Source organism: Excalfactoria chinensis, chromosome 12, assembly GCF_039878825.1.
Source record: "Excalfactoria chinensis isolate bCotChi1 chromosome 12, bCotChi1.hap2, whole genome shotgun sequence".
Classification (NCBI taxonomy): Eukaryota; Metazoa; Chordata; class Aves; order Galliformes; family Phasianidae; genus Excalfactoria; species Excalfactoria chinensis.
The window spans coordinates 17289520-17304581 of record NC_092836.1 but is presented as its reverse complement, the minus strand read 5'-3'; the positions used below and the strand labels follow the sequence as shown (position 1 = coordinate 17304581).

At 43.4% G+C, this 15062-nt stretch overlaps 1 protein-coding gene across 6 annotated transcripts in view; it reads left to right on the top strand.

Moving 5' to 3' along the window:
• PRKCD (protein kinase C delta) overlaps positions 1–15062 on the top strand; it is a 41404-nt gene that overhangs the window by 23098 nt on the left and 3244 nt on the right. For 5 of the 6 annotated variants that reach the window (XM_072347451.1, XM_072347450.1, XM_072347453.1 and 2 more), the window contains exons 2-14: positions 470–609; positions 2967–3166; positions 3892–3952; positions 7509–7665; positions 8168–8199; positions 8851–8936; positions 9676–9805; positions 10177–10277; positions 10875–10971; positions 11609–11742; positions 12428–12601; positions 12828–12919; positions 14094–14156. In XM_072347451.1, coding sequence (XP_072203552.1) covers positions 495–609; positions 2967–3166; positions 3892–3952; positions 7509–7665; positions 8168–8199; positions 8851–8936; positions 9676–9805; positions 10177–10277; positions 10875–10971; positions 11609–11742; positions 12428–12601; positions 12828–12919; positions 14094–14156 — 1442 coding nt within the window. In that variant the 5' untranslated portion in view covers positions 470–494. The remainder of the gene's footprint in view (positions 1–469; positions 610–2966; positions 3167–3891; positions 3953–7508; positions 7666–8167; positions 8200–8850; positions 8937–9675; positions 9806–10176; positions 10278–10874; positions 10972–11608; positions 11743–12427; positions 12602–12827; positions 12920–14093; positions 14157–15062) is intronic. The other variant, XM_072347456.1, reaches the window with a different exon arrangement.

Genomic DNA, 15062 nt, shown 5'->3' with positions numbered 1-15062 from the left:
ATAAAGGCCAGCTCAGCCCGCTTTTCATTCTTTTTTCCATCATCTCTTCCTACTACCTTGTTAACTCTTTCCTTCTAATCCTTTCTCTGATTGCACTCGGTCATCTGCTAGCAGGGAGTGCTGTTGCCTTTCCTTTTGAGTAATTCACCAAACAAGGACTGGCATACAGTGAACTGCATTGCTGGAGGTGCTGCAAACTGGGCTGCAATCTGCCTTGTGTCAAGGAGCTCTTGAGAAGGAGGGAAGGCAAGTGAGACACCACTGTGCTGCTTTAGGTGATTTGGATTCCTGCATTTCCTGTTGGTTTAACCCAAGCGACTCGGTGCTGTCATTTTGTAGTGGTAGGAACACATCTTTAAATATGTTCATTCTGTGTAGTCATACAAGTGGCTCCAAAGGCAATTATTCACTGTGCGCTGCTTTCTCACGTGTCTCAGACCAGATCTTCTGTTCTGTTATTTCCACGCAGGTGTGCCTCAGCGCTGTTGTGAACAATGGCCCCCTTCTTACGGATATCTTTCAACTCATTTGAGCTGGGACCTGTGCAGAATCAAGGGGAACAACTGCAGCCTTTCTGCGCCATCAAGATGAAGGAGGCACTGACGACAGGTGAGCATCTACAACAGTAAGCATCCCAATGGTGGTGCTTTTCTGATTACAAATAAACTGTTGAGAAATATTGCAGTCCCTCTTAGTCTGTGAATGCCGATATGTCCTGCTGTTCTGTCATGCCAAGCACCTCAGCATGAGCCTTTCTTTTGGAATGGGAAAATTAACAATGGTTTGCTTCTCCCCCCACTGCAGCAGCTGAAACAGTTGAAATATCACTTTTGTGTGAGTTGAGTCATTAGTTCTATATGACTTAAGTTTGCAAATATTATATAAGATAAAGCATTGTTCTCTCCAGTTCTGCGAGCAACAGGCTGCACTCACAAGGGCTTTGCAAGAGAGCGGTGTAGTGGAGTGTCATTAAAAAGGATATGAAAATACCCTTCTTAAGCATGCAGCTACATTAGTTTCATTGCCTTAGAGAATGGATAGTAATGACAAATGTACTTGATTGTTGTAGTAGCGGAATTACTTGCTTGGTATGATTTGCACCCAAACTTTTGTTAGCATTGTCATGGTTTTGTGGTGTCGCTGTCAATATTCCACATCATAACATCATGTGCAGTATGGATCCTCATTGAGCAGGCCTGCAGCCTTCAAAGTCCACTTCTTCAAAGGTTTATAATAGTTTCAGATATTTACCTAAAATATGCACTGCAACCAAACATGATGAGAGAGAAAAGCTTAGGAATTGCTGTGTGGATTAGTCCGAGCCTTCCAAACCCTGCCTTATGTTTCTAGGGCTTCACAGAATGCCAAAGAATGCAGGAAAATCACAGAACCCCTTCCAGAAAATGCTGTCAAGCAAATGCATTGAGCTCCAAGGAGGTTCTTTCCTAGTCTGATGGCAGATGCTCTGAAGAAATGGTGTTCAAAGCACCGATTCTGTTAGAACGTGTGGAGGTGTGAAAGTGGTCTAAATAAACGCCCTTCACAACTTGTCAGCTTGTGTCTCTTTCTGACAGGTGGAGTTGTCCCCCCACTGTTTCTCCTCTCTGCTTGCACTGATCTTTGAAGTAGTGAAAGATGGGGGAGAAGGGTGCTGTGAACCTCAGAGCAGTGACTAGTTGGGGGTGGGAGGTGCTAAGGAAAAGAAACTGATGCTCCTGTTGCCAGTTTGACAAGGTCTGGGATAACTTCAGTTGGGTTTGCATAATGAAGCATGACTGAGGAAATTTGTTATATAAGAAGAAAATAATTTGCCTGATGATTAAGCCAATTTACAAATGTGAAAAGGAATCTGAAGCCACTAGTGGTAGCAGAGGAGTAATGGAAACCTGAATTCAGGAAGGGTAGGAACAGTGCTTTTAAAGGCTGTTCATTGCTCAGACTGAAGTGTTCAATTACAGGCAGGTACTGTGATCTGCGACAAATAAGAGTTGTCTCATTCTTCCTTCATTGAAGTGAATGAAAGTTTGATGTCTAATTATAGGCAGCAGATCACACTGCAGCTCCTTGAGGAAGGGTCCAGCTATTTAATTTGCTTTGCTGCTGCCTTGATAGTGTAAGAACAGATTGCAGTCTGACAGGAGGAAAAAATGTCATTCAGAGCTGAAGAGGCATTTAGAAAGCAATTTATTGCAGCAAATAATCCTGATAAGCAGCAAAAAATTGTACAGAACGTACAAAATGGTTTTCCAGTTACCTGAGTACGGATGGGGACTAATTGGCTGAGGAGCACATCAGAGAAATGCTGTGGAGTGGCATCAGTGTACCAGACATTGCATTGGGAAAACGGGATGTGGTTGTTTAGAGGGCAGTAAATGTCATTTTGGATGTGTCAGTAGGTTACTGAGATGGCCAGGTCTGGAGATACACTGATGCCTGTTATTGATAGGGACAGAAAACAGCTGGTTGGTGCACTAAACTGAAGACAAGAAGAAATGAACAGATGTCCTTACACTTTAACTACACGGGGTCTGTATGTGCTGTATGTACCTCTGCACACAGGGCCCTCTGATGCTCCTTAAAAAGCAGTGAGTACCGTGTCAATGAAAGGGACTTGTTTATGAACAGAAGTGCAGTGTTAGGATACCTTGGAAGCAGGTTAATGTAACGCGGAACTTCTCTCCGCCACAAGTTTCAATGTGAACTTAGATCAGCATAACATCTATCTTCTCTTCTAGCAGCAGGTATTCACTGCAATCTGATAACATGTCATGGAGATTGATGCCAGAAGGCAGCCGTGCAAATACTCCCTGTCAGAATGCATGTGGCTAATCCCAAACTGGGCACTGCCTGCCCCAGTCTCTGTGCTGACACAGTAACACCTCTGTTGCCTTTACACGTCCTGTTTGTCCGGGTGAGCTTTCCCTTTTGGTTTTACAGTTTCTCTCCATTTCTGATGTGTCTTCCAGAGAGAGGAAAAACGCTGGTTCAGAGGAAACCCACCATGTATCCGGAATGGAAGTCTACTTTTGATGCCCACATTTATGAAGGACGCGTGATTCAGATTGTTCTCATGAAAGCAGCAGAAGAGCCATTATCTGAAGTGACTGTAGGTGTGTCTGTCCTGGCGGAGCGCTGCAAGAAGGGCAATGGCAAGGCAGAGTTCTGGGTAAGGGAGGTTAATTCCTTAAACTTGCTGACCTGGTTCTGCTGCTTCTGAGACAAACAGACACTTTGTGCCTTTTCAGCTGTGAGTGTTTTGATCCCTCGTGCCTGTGTAACAGGACTTGTGAGGCAGTTACTTTGTTAAAGCAGATTATATACAAAGTTCAAGAAATTGACAATGAAACTGATGACTTTAGTGTATGAAATATTGATATAAATCACTGAATGTCTATTCTTAAAAGCTTAATGGTTGTTATATAAATTAGCTTATGTTTAAATTTGATCTGATCATTGTAATTCCTCCAGAGAATAAAGTGAAGCTGATTCTAAGGCATTTCAGCTCAATGTTTCTGTTTTACAAATGTATTTTCATACAATATTTTACCTGGCTTGATGCTGCCTAAATGGGCATTTCTTAATCCTCATTTATGAGTTAATGGTATCTCTTCTTGCCTCTATGCCCAGTGGTTTGTAGATGAAGTCAGAAGGTTTGGCATCTTGCTAAAGCCTGCTGTTTGCTCCCATATCATGCCGACATCAAAGCAGTGCAGCGTACTAGGAAAAACAATAGGATAAAAGCACCTGGTTCAGCTGCAGCTGTGAGATATGGAATAGGGTCACAATCCAGTAGTTACTGAACGCTGTGCTTTGGTTGCCTGGAGAGCAGTGTAAGCTCATGGGACTTTCAGTCTACCACATACTTCACCTTCAGTATCTTTCTTTCCACAGCTTGACCTGCAGCCTCAGGGGAAGGTGCTGATGGCTGTGCAGTACTTTCTAGAAGATGCAGGTAATGTCGGCTGTTTGCATTTTATTTCCAGTTCTGTAAAACACGGTTGTAGCTTACAGAAAAACCCCGACCCCTGGAGCACTGAGTAGTTTTCTGATCTTATTAATTCATCTCTTGGGGTTTTTTTAATTTGTTTTGTAAGGGTTTTCTTTGCTTTGGTGGAGTCATGGGTGCCACATTTGTGAACTTGTAAATGCCTTCATACTCTGTAGTACTGCTGCTTTCAGGCACCATGGGGCCTTTAATCTGACTGTCCTCATGTTTTGAATGAACAGAAAAATACCGAGTTCCTGTTTTAAGCATGAAGAAGTGAAATGTCTTGTTCTAATTTGTGTGGTGAACATGTTCTTTGTGGACTGGGGAAGTAGGTCTGATTTCCTGGGATTCAACTGTAATGCTCATTAGTCATGGAAATCAATCGTAGCAATGAGTGAATGGTTAAATGCTAAATGCAAATCGTATTAATGTTCTGCTGTATCAGTTGAAGAAGTTAACAGGCAGTATGGGTTAGTAACCTGCACACAGTGGGGGAAGGGAGAGGAGAGGAGAGGAGAGGAGAGGAGAGGAGAGGAGAGGAGAGGAGAGGAGAGGAGAGGAGAGGAGAGGAGAGGAGAGGAGAGGAGAGGAGAGGAGAGGAGAGGAGAGGAGAGGAGAGGAGAGAGCTGGTTATGGGAGTGGGAAGCTTTAGGTACACCAACAGAAGCAAATATTCTAGCAGGGGTTTGTGTAACTTTCCTGAAGGAAATGATGTAAACCTCACATCTTGCTTAACTGTCTAGTACTAGAAGTCACAAAACCTTTATTTATTGGGAATCACTGCTCTGTCATTTTAGCTTATCCATCTTGGTGTAATGCTGTTAATAAATAATCAGTGGAAAGGGTGTAAGCAGGAAGTTTGAAAGCATTGGTGTGGGCTTGATGGGGATTTTGGTTTGGGATTGGGTGTTTTTGTTTGTTTTTGTGTATGGTTGTTTAGTTTTGTTTTTCCAAATACACACAGGTTTCATAGTTCTACTCTCATGGAACAAGTAGATTCTGAAGGTCTTTTGTACCATATGTGCAATCTGCTTGGCAGCTTCTGGAAAGGCTGCTAAAGATAGATGGTGATGTGCAGGAGGTGGTACTGCAGCATCTCAGAGTTGGTGTTTTAGCTCTGCAGTGGCAAAAAGAACCAACCCAGAAGCTGCCTGCAGTCTTGTTACTTTGTTCTTCTTTATGAAATGTTTATTCTTTAAAGAAATATTTAAAAAATAGATGTGTTGGTGAATCTGAAGAACCATACACAGAGCACATCTCTGAAGGCTGGAATCTGTTTATGCACCAGCGATATTCTGTTTGACATTCAAACTGTTGTGGACCATCATGTTAGGAAACTTTTGTCTTGGACATCATCATTGCTTTCCCATCCAAGGCAGCTTCATGGGGTACCAATGTGATGAGGCTCCATCTGTTCAACAAGGCACACAGAAATCTGTTTGTCCATAGAGCTTAAACGACTCTCAAACAAAGAGAAAACCTGCCTGTGCAGGTTTGGAAAACGGAAAAGATGGCTTGAAAGGAAAGAGAAATACCTGGCAATGTTAATATTCAGCCTGTAAGTGAATCATAATGATCGCAAAGCCCAGAGTAGCTCAGCATAGCAAATTTGTGCCACAGAAGCACAGACTTCCTGGAAGCTTGTACTCCTGTGGATGTTTTTGTACAGAGGTGCAAAGCAGACCTGAGACCTGATCAGTGCGACAGTTTGTACCAGGAAGGTCTCCTCTGCGAGAAGCGAGATTTCTTTTTGTAATGATTACCCCGTGAGATTAATGTTTCTCTTGGCCTGAAGGGCACACTTAACTTTCAAACAGGGCCAAGTGCAAGGCAGCAGAGCTGCAGAAAGACACACGGAACAGAAATGTTGGTGAGTCGTATAATTTACAGCCATGTTTCAGGCAAATCTCTTTCAACTCAGACAGCAGTTCAGCTCAGGATACGTTTTGCCTGTCCCTGCTTGAAGCAAAGCCTCAGTTCTCAGGTTCTGCAGGGAGCAGGGCTGTCTTTCCTCCCTTCGGATTACAAACAAAATCATGAAACTAACAGAAAAATGAACTCTGAGGATGATAAATGTTTTTTCTATTCCTTCTCTTCAAAACCCAAGTAGGGTTTTTCTGGAGGCTGTTTTCTTTTGTAACAGGAGGTTGAACAGAGACAACCTGACATCTCGCCTTGAGGTTCATTACGCTTCAGCAGAGTCCCAGCAGTGTTGTGTTAGGAGCTCAGCAGATGCTCCTCAGGCTGAGGTTTGCCTGGTGTGTTGCTGGCTGCAGTCAGGGCCTGGTGCTGCAGTTAGATGGAGTGCACACTGCTACGGCTGCAGCACCTCTGCAGGACTGTGACATTTGCTCTCAGGCGTGCTTAAAGAGCACATGGCACAGAGTACATGGGGCCTTTTGTCACACTGCAAGTTTTGAGGAGGATCCTTGGAATAGAAAAGCAGTTTGCCACTGATAAATATTAACCATCGTTCTCAACAGAGGAAGTAGATGATAATTAATGGTGTGTGCTGGGTTCAGAATGATTGCGATGGGATCCGGGCTGCTGTTGTAGCAGAGGTCACCTGGATTCTAGTTGCTGATTCAGCTCCATGGCTCTGGTTTTACCAGCACAGCGCAAGCGTGTCACCTCGGGAAGTGCTGGCTTGGAGAGTTTCTTCCTCTTTCACTACCTCCATGCTGCTGTTGGAAAATATCCTTCCTTGCAGTGCTGTGGAGCAAATCAAACTCCAGTTGTGTTGGCAATGGGAAAAGTACTTCTGGCTTTTGTGTTGCTCCATGGTTGTGGAACATCCCACCTGGCACAGGGCAGTCTCATTAGCCTAAACTTTGCAGCACTTCCTCCCTGTGAGCCATGGCCGTGTTTTTCCACAATGAGACCCTCAAGCTGCTGACAGACCCCTCTTATCGTTTTCCAAACATGTATGACTATGTTACATAGGAGACTCACTTTTGTGATACAAGCTGGAAATGAGTAGAAATCACTATAGCCAGTGGTGAAGAGTCTGAATGGGCCAGCTCTCAGCCAGTTCCTGGAGGCCTGAGGAAATTCATATCTCAAAATGAAGCAGCCATGTGGTCCAGTGATGACTCGGAAGGTCATATTCATCAGGGTGTGCAGGGCATGAAAAGGCTGCTGGGAGAATCTGATCTTGCTTCCAGTGAAACAGAATTTCTCCTTAATGTGAACCAGGGATTGGGATTTTTCAAGGAACGTCTGTAGTTGTCATGTCTCTAGTGAGCCTGTGCTACTTCTCTGCTGCTTCTTGTCAGCTTCATTTGCTAAAGGCTTCCTCTGAAGGAGCAAAAGTGGGAGCTACCTGCAAAAAGAACACTTAGGAACCAGTGTATTTATGTGCTTTGCCCTTGTTGGACTGAATGTCTGCAAGGGTGATGGGGATGTAAATTTGAAATACAAGCTGGAAACAGAAGAGGAAACAGTATTTTGGAGAAATTAGACTTAAGTAATAACTTTGAGTTAAAACTGTGTCTTCTTGTCTGCCTCCTTCTCCCCTTAGACTGCAGACAGTCAATAAGGGAAGAAGAGGGAACAGTAACTATCAACAGGAGAGGAGCAATCAAGCAAGCAAAAATCCACTACATCAAAAATCATGAATTTATCGCTACCTTCTTTGGACAGCCCACGTTTTGTTCTGTCTGCAGAGACTTCGTGTGGTAAGGAGGAAACGCTAAACTTCTTTCACCCCCAAAAGGGTAAATAACTGTAAAATTGCCCTCATGCATATTGAAATAAAGCACAGACCTAAATTCATCAGTAGTGCAAGCTGGAAAGCATTTACTGTCTCAGACTTTGAGATGCAAATTAGCCAATAGCAGAATAAAGACCCATCAGGAGCAAGAAGCTGGATCAGCTTGGTGGGAAAGTCATTCTTAAGCCAAATCAGGAGGAATTTCCATGTGATGGAAGCTCTGGTTTTTTCCTGTGTTCTCCTGCGAATGTGATGGTCTTTCAGAACTCACTGCCTTTCTTTCTAAGCCTTGCCTTCCTAAGGCAGAGGGTTCTGAATGCCACAACTTCAACTGGCTTGTTAATGGGAACAAGTATTCCCATGGACAAGGAAACTGGATGCCATAGTGAAAAGAGGAAAAAAACCCAAACTTGTATTCTAGCAAGTGTACGCTTATATGATTTCCTTCTCTATCATTTGTTTTTCAGGGGACTGAACAAGCAAGGATACAAATGTAGGCGTAAGTTGAGTTTTGTCTTTTTATTGTATCACCTCCTACATTATTTTATAGTCCCATTGATTTTATAGATCCAGCAGTTACTATAGAAAAAAGAAGTCCTGTCAATTTGCCCACACATCTACTAATGTTAAACATAAACCTTGTGTGGGGATCTCAGAGTTGTCGAGTTGTGATTCCTACCTGAAATTTTAGTACCAGGATTTAATTCTCCTGCCGTGTATGTCGTACACTGGAGGAGCTGCTCTCGTACATGACAGCTGCTTTTGTGGAACCTTTTCTAAAATGAATTACAGTGACTGATGGATTTTACAGCTGAGTTCAGAAGTACTTCCTAACTTAGCGCAGATCTCTGTGCATTATCCCAAGCAGCAGAACAGGTACCAAAGAGGATCAAAAGCCTGATATTGGCCTCGTGTTCTCAAATTCTGGTGGCATTGTCTAAAGGAGACAGATTTTGTTTAGAAATAGAGGCTGTGATAAAAGAGAATGGAAGGGAAACAGCTTTAAAAAGAGCATCATGATAGAAATGGTTTTGGTACGTGGCACGATGGTTTATTTTTCGTGTTGTGCTATGAAATGCAAACACCTCATCCTATGTATTTAATATCTGAAGAAATCCTTTCTTTGTTCCCCCTTGTACATGTCATGCAGAATGCAACGCTGCTATTCATAAGAAATGTATTGATAAAATCATTGGGAGGTGTACCGGTACCGCAGCCAACAGCAGAGACACAATGGTAAGAGCTGGAACAGTATCCTTGGAGTGTAACCTGAGCTAACAAAACCCAAATAGCAATAGGCAGGTCCGTTCTGGGCGGTATTTGGCTGCGCAGTGGGGTTACTTCACTTTTAAGAGTGGGTTTGAATTTGTAGTGGGTGAAACACTGAAGTAAGAAAAAAGAAAGGTAGTTGAAAGCCCTGGAAGGAGGTGGGTGGTATTGATGGGTGCTTTGCGCCCTGCTGGTGAAGGATGTATTCATGGAGCAAGAAGGATTTTGGCAGGCTTCAAAAGCCCCAAATATTAAGTTTTTCTCTTGGCTGTGTTTTGTGGCACGATGTGTTGCTGCACCTTGTGATGTGTCCTGAGGGTGAGATGGCATTGCTTTCCCAATCTCTTGAGTGTGTTTTGCACGGACTTTCTTATCTCCATCCGTGCTATACAGCATCAGCACTTGAAAGCGAGTGCTCGCTATTGTCAGGACCCCTAGAATCTCACATGGTTGTCTCATGTAGATTTAATTCATGTAGCTTCACATTCACTGCTGGCACAGTAAGATGTAAAGAGATGCTGGAAGCATGTTTGCATTCAGTAACTGCCCAATTGGGCTGGGATATGTACCCAAATTGTTACATGCACAATGTTAAGACTGGGGTATCCAGGATAAAATTGTTGTAGCTTTGTGATTTCCAAGCTATTCTCTATAGGAAGCTGGTCCTCTTTTGGGTCAGGTGCCTCACCCATCTCTCTGCCCACAGTTTCAGAAGGAGCGTTTCAACATCGACATGCCTCACCGCTTCAAAGTTTACAACTACATGAGCCCTACCTTCTGTGACCACTGCGGCAGCCTGCTCTGGGGGCTGGTCAAGCAAGGACTCAAATGTGAAGGTATGGAGGAAGAGGGAGGGCAGCCAGCAAGAGATTAGCTGTCACCACACACTGTGTATATGTGTGTTATGCACAATGGGATTCATCATCCATGTGTTGTTTAAATGGCTTTTTAGTAAAGGGTGACAGCAAGGAGCGTGGCTTGTGTGACAGCTCAGCCAAGCTGAGCATCGCATGCAGGTGGAAGACTTGCAGTGAAGCCTCTGTTGTGTTAAAGATAAAAATCGTAACTTTCATTTGTAATTATAGACTAATGTATAATCTGGGCTTGCTGTAACACGTATGAACTGCACTGAGGATAAAGGCGTTTTGTTGTCATCTCAGATGTTATTTTCCTGGTGTTTGTACGACTGTCCTTCAATTTATTTCAGAATGTGCAATGAATGTGCATCATAAATGCCAAAAGAAGGTGGCCAACCTGTGTGGAATTAACCAGAAGTTGTTAGCTGAAGCTTTAACTCAAGTCAGCCAGGTATGTTTTATTGCCCTTTGTCACGCAATTAGTTGTTCTGAGAGCATTTTTGGCTTCTATTGTTACTTCATCTATTCCATTTTGCTTTCACTGGGAATGGAAGTTTGGAACTGAGGGAATGTGATCAACTTCTTAATTTGACCCTTAGGGGAGTAACAGTGATGTCAGCAACCTGGGGGTGAAGCTGCGGAGAGAAACATCCCTCCTGACAAGGAATTCTGAAAGGAGTGTTCTCCCCGGGATGCACTTTGGCTCTTTGGCCAGGGTTATTTTCTCAGGGTGGGAGCACAAAATTGGAGTCTGTTGTTCTTGTGCTTCAACTTTGGAATTTCCCTTGAATGCTCAAATTAAGTGAGGAGAAATAGACCAAATCATTTCAGTTTTTATTAATCTGATACGTACACAAAGGAAATGCCCCTGGAATTAATACTGGCCCCATAGTTTACATTGTTGGTGTCATGCTGCACCATGGCTGTCTCTTGTGCATGGACTGTTGCTGACTTCTGACTCAGAAATGAAGGTTCAAACACAAGCTCTGAAATAAAACTGATGAAGTATCAGTGCCAGCAGAGCTTAAGGTGTTCCCTTCCTCCTCAGAAGTCTTCGCGAAGGTCTGACTCTGGATCTGTAGAAAATGTTGGCATTTACCAAGATTTTGATAAGAAACATCGAGGTCCAGGAGGGGATACAACAGGTGAGAAAAGCAGCAGCATTTTCCTCCAGTCCTTTACCCACCGGGCTGCACAAACTGCTCGTTTCTGTTACTCGTTCTTGCCTTCTGTTAGATGATTTTTTCTGAACAAACATTGTTAAAAGACAGATGCATCATTTTTACCTGCAAAATGCTTGACGACCTCTTGACAAAGAGCGGTGTTTTTTCAGTCCACAGGCTGGTAGGTGGATGGTTGGGCTGGATGATCTTGGAGGTGTTTTCCAACCTTGGTGTGATTCTATGATCAGACAGAAACCAGATTCTTTATGGCCTCTCTCCTCATTAGAACTAACCTCTCTTGTCCTGTTCTCCAAATCATGCTGTGCCTTAGTGATAAAGTTAAGGTCTTCTGTTTTCATAATGTATGTGTTGCTTAAACCCAGCATCAAAAATGATCACAGGTTCCAATCCAACATTATCAAATGTTCTTCAGTAATTTACACGTGTTGTAAACTACATGATTCGACCCTCGTGGTTACATTGGCCACTGTCCCAGCAGCAGATGAACTGAAATAGCTTGTCATTGCATTGAAACGCTGTGTCACTGATTCCTAGCAGGGGATCTAAGTCATGCAGTTTTCCTAAATATACTGAACTTTAACCTCCCTCTTTCAATTAGCAGATAACAGCCAGTATGATAAACTGTGGGAGGGAAGCACTGCCAAGACAGCGCCACGAATTGCAAGCAGGAGAAAATTCAATATAGAGAGCTTTGTCTTCCATAAAGTACTGGGGAAAGGAAGTTTTGGAAAGGTATGTAGCAAACTTACAGAGCTTAAACTGACAGTCTTGCTTGATCTCGGCGGTATTATGGGCTATTTCCATTGACCAGAACTGTCTTGCAGCCACTCAAATAATATTTTAACAGAACTAGAGTATAGCCATCCCTGCTAAAGATGTGAAAAGTCCTTTGCCTAAATCTGCCTGAACTCAGAAGGGATTCATAATACACAACAGGTTTTGAATTACTTAATATCCAGTTTAGAGGAGTTGCCTGTTATCCAGAAGGATGGTTCATGCTCGTATGATTGTATAGAAACGGACTCAGAGCGATGAGAGGGGATACGTGGGAGGGCGATGTGACCTTCCACTCCTGTCTGCCTCTGCTCTGTGTGTGTCCAGCAGTGATGTGACCTCCTCAGGGTCTGTCCTCTGCTGGCTTGAAACACTCCATTAAAGAAACAGGCATCTATTTATGTTACCACGAGACAGAAGAACTGCCCTGACAGCTGCTGTGCCTGTGTTATGTGCTCTTTGTACCTTATTTCCTCTTAGCTACACCCAGCAGCTTCACCTTCCCAAATCTCACCCACCTTTCCCAGTTATGTGGTTGTTTAGTTGTCATGGCACTTGCTGTAAATGCCCTTGACTTTCCCTTAATTGATACCATCAGTGCAGTCTTTTCCTGCTGTAATCTCATCTTTTGCTTCATTTGTAGGTACTGCTTGCTGAGCTAAAAGGAAAGAATGAGTTCTTTGCTATCAAAGCTCTGAAGAAAGACGTGGTGCTGATTGACGATGATGTGGAATGTACCATGGTGGAGAAGCGGGTCCTTGCACTTGCATGGGAAAATCCATTTCTCACACACCTTTATTGCACGTTCCAGACAAAGGTAAAGGAATAAAAACAAACTAACGGCAACAGCAGCACAGCCTCGTAGCCCTTATAAGATCAAGCTACTCAAATCTATACCTCATACACTCTTAGGGGTGCATGAAACAGGTCAATATTTCAGGCTATGAGGAACGTGGCCACTTGGTACCCTGAAGCCACGCTGCTACTTAACGTGTGTGCAATGACATCAGTGATGGTTCTGATCTCTGATTATCTGCAAACAGGATCACCTCTTTTTTGTTATGGAGTTCCTGAATGGGGGAGACCTGATGTTTCACATACAAGACAAGGGGCGGTTTGATCTCTACAGAGCAACGTAAGTCCACAGTGCTTCAGTCCCAATATCCATGAATGCCTGTAGTCTTTATGGTTTTACTGCTTCTGGTTCTAACACTTACACAGCACTGTCGTGTTTTGCTTTATGGGATGCCTGTACACAGAGATGCTAAGTAAACCACAACATAAGCCAGCAATGGAAAAGTACAGCATTAGTGCCCTTTAGGAGAGTATTTGATGGGGAGGAGGGGGAAAATCCTAAGAAAACAAAACAACATTGGAGGGGGCTGGGAGAATCTAGTAAATATCACAGGACAGCGTGCACTTCACACAAGATGTTAATAAAAATGGGAAGGTGCTTTGTGTGTGACTCTGTCAGTAACCTGCAGCAAAGATACCAGAGCTGGAAACTTTAAAAGATGCAAAAATATCGTATTATCCCCACTATAACATTTAGTTTTAGATCAGTTTTTAGCTACCTCGCCCAGCAGAATGCCTGTAATTGTGTTGTTGAATGAGTGCACGGGAGAATCTGAACCATAACAGCACAGGGTACCCAAAAGCACCGGTGCTATTTTATAGCTGGACAGGAAAATGGCTGGTGTTACTGTGTGTTGTACTGAGGAAAAGCTCATTGGATTAAAGGCGCACATTCTCGGGGGAACAGAAAGCATTCCTTAAATGTTTTCCTCCGTATCCTGGATTATCACCTCCTTTTTGAGACAGAAGCAGGGCTGCTTTTCAGCCTGTCTGCTGCAACTGGGCAAGCATAGAAAGAGATCGGCACTGAGGTCTGTTTCAGATTCAGCCTTTAATGCCCCATCCCCCTTAAAGCAGTGCTGTGAGTATTAAGCTCCCAGGAACTGTATTTCAAAACTGCTTGCATATTTCTCTATAAACACGTGCTAAGCTATTAAAGAGCAGAAAAGGAACAGCATTTGCAATGGAAGAGGAATGAAGCATTAAAGCAAGTTGCTGTCCCTGCTGTTGGGTGTCACAGCTGCGTGGTGGAGGTTAACTCGCAGATGATAACATCCATCTGTATAAATACAGGTCTAATGTTAAATATTGCTTTGCTCTTTCTGAGTGTTTAAAGGAACGTACAACGCTTCTCGCTTCGTGAAGTTTAATGTCCGTTCTTTCGTCCAGCTGCACTCTCTGATGTTTTAGCTGGGAAAGACAAACTAAACTAAAAGGCGTTTTGGCTTTTTCAGGTTTTATGGAGCTGAAATTTTATGTGGGCTGCAGTTTCTTCACAGCAAAGGCATTATTTATAGGTGAGTGCCATCTAGTTCCAGCGTGGGAACTAGGAATCGCCCCGACATTTCATGCCTCTTTGAGTTACTGATTGATGTAACAAGTAAAGGCTGTCTGTCAGACATTTGATGTTATTCCAAGGGCATTAACATGCCTGAGATGAATTCTGTATCTTTGTGTCTTTTCCTTGGCAACCAGAATGGTGGAATGTTATTTATGTTACACAAAAGCAGTTTTTGTCTGTTATTTTTAAACCCTCCCTTCAAATCACGAGTCCTTCTAGTTCGGTGCCAGTGCTGAGGGTCCCTGCGGGCATCAGCTCCTGCCAGCCCTGTGAAATCCCTGAGCTTGAAAGTCTTCTGCTTTTGCCATCTATGTGGAACCATAGAATCGATGCTTCTGCCTCACCAGGTCTAAATATCAGGGACCAGATGTTCATCATCTGCTTTTTACTGTAAATATCCACATTACAAAGGATCTTAAGTCTCTAAAGCACTGTTTGGTAACTACCTGTTCGTTAAGGTGTCCAGTAGTGCCCATCCCCCTTCATTGCTGTAAAGAAGCACCTGTTGCAGCATCCTGTTATCAGCAGGAAATCTTTCCATCCTAAACTTTGTAGAGCATTTCCAGGCCTGCTTGTAAATTGTCCCTACATCACATCGGTGCTCCTAGAGGGAGATTTCAGAGTAGGGAATATTCTCAGAGAAGCATTAACCATTTACCACCAGGACATCAGCAAAGCCAAGGGTACTTTTCTTCCCCATCTCACACGGGAAGTTTACCAGTATAATCTCAGAGCCTAACTGGAGCAGTTTTAGGTAGCGATGCACGTCACTGAACCCTTTGCACCCTTGTAGATGATTTTGGAGCTTGCAGCCAGATAAGAGCAGTGTCCTGTGATACAGTGAGCTTTCCCTGTCTCAGAT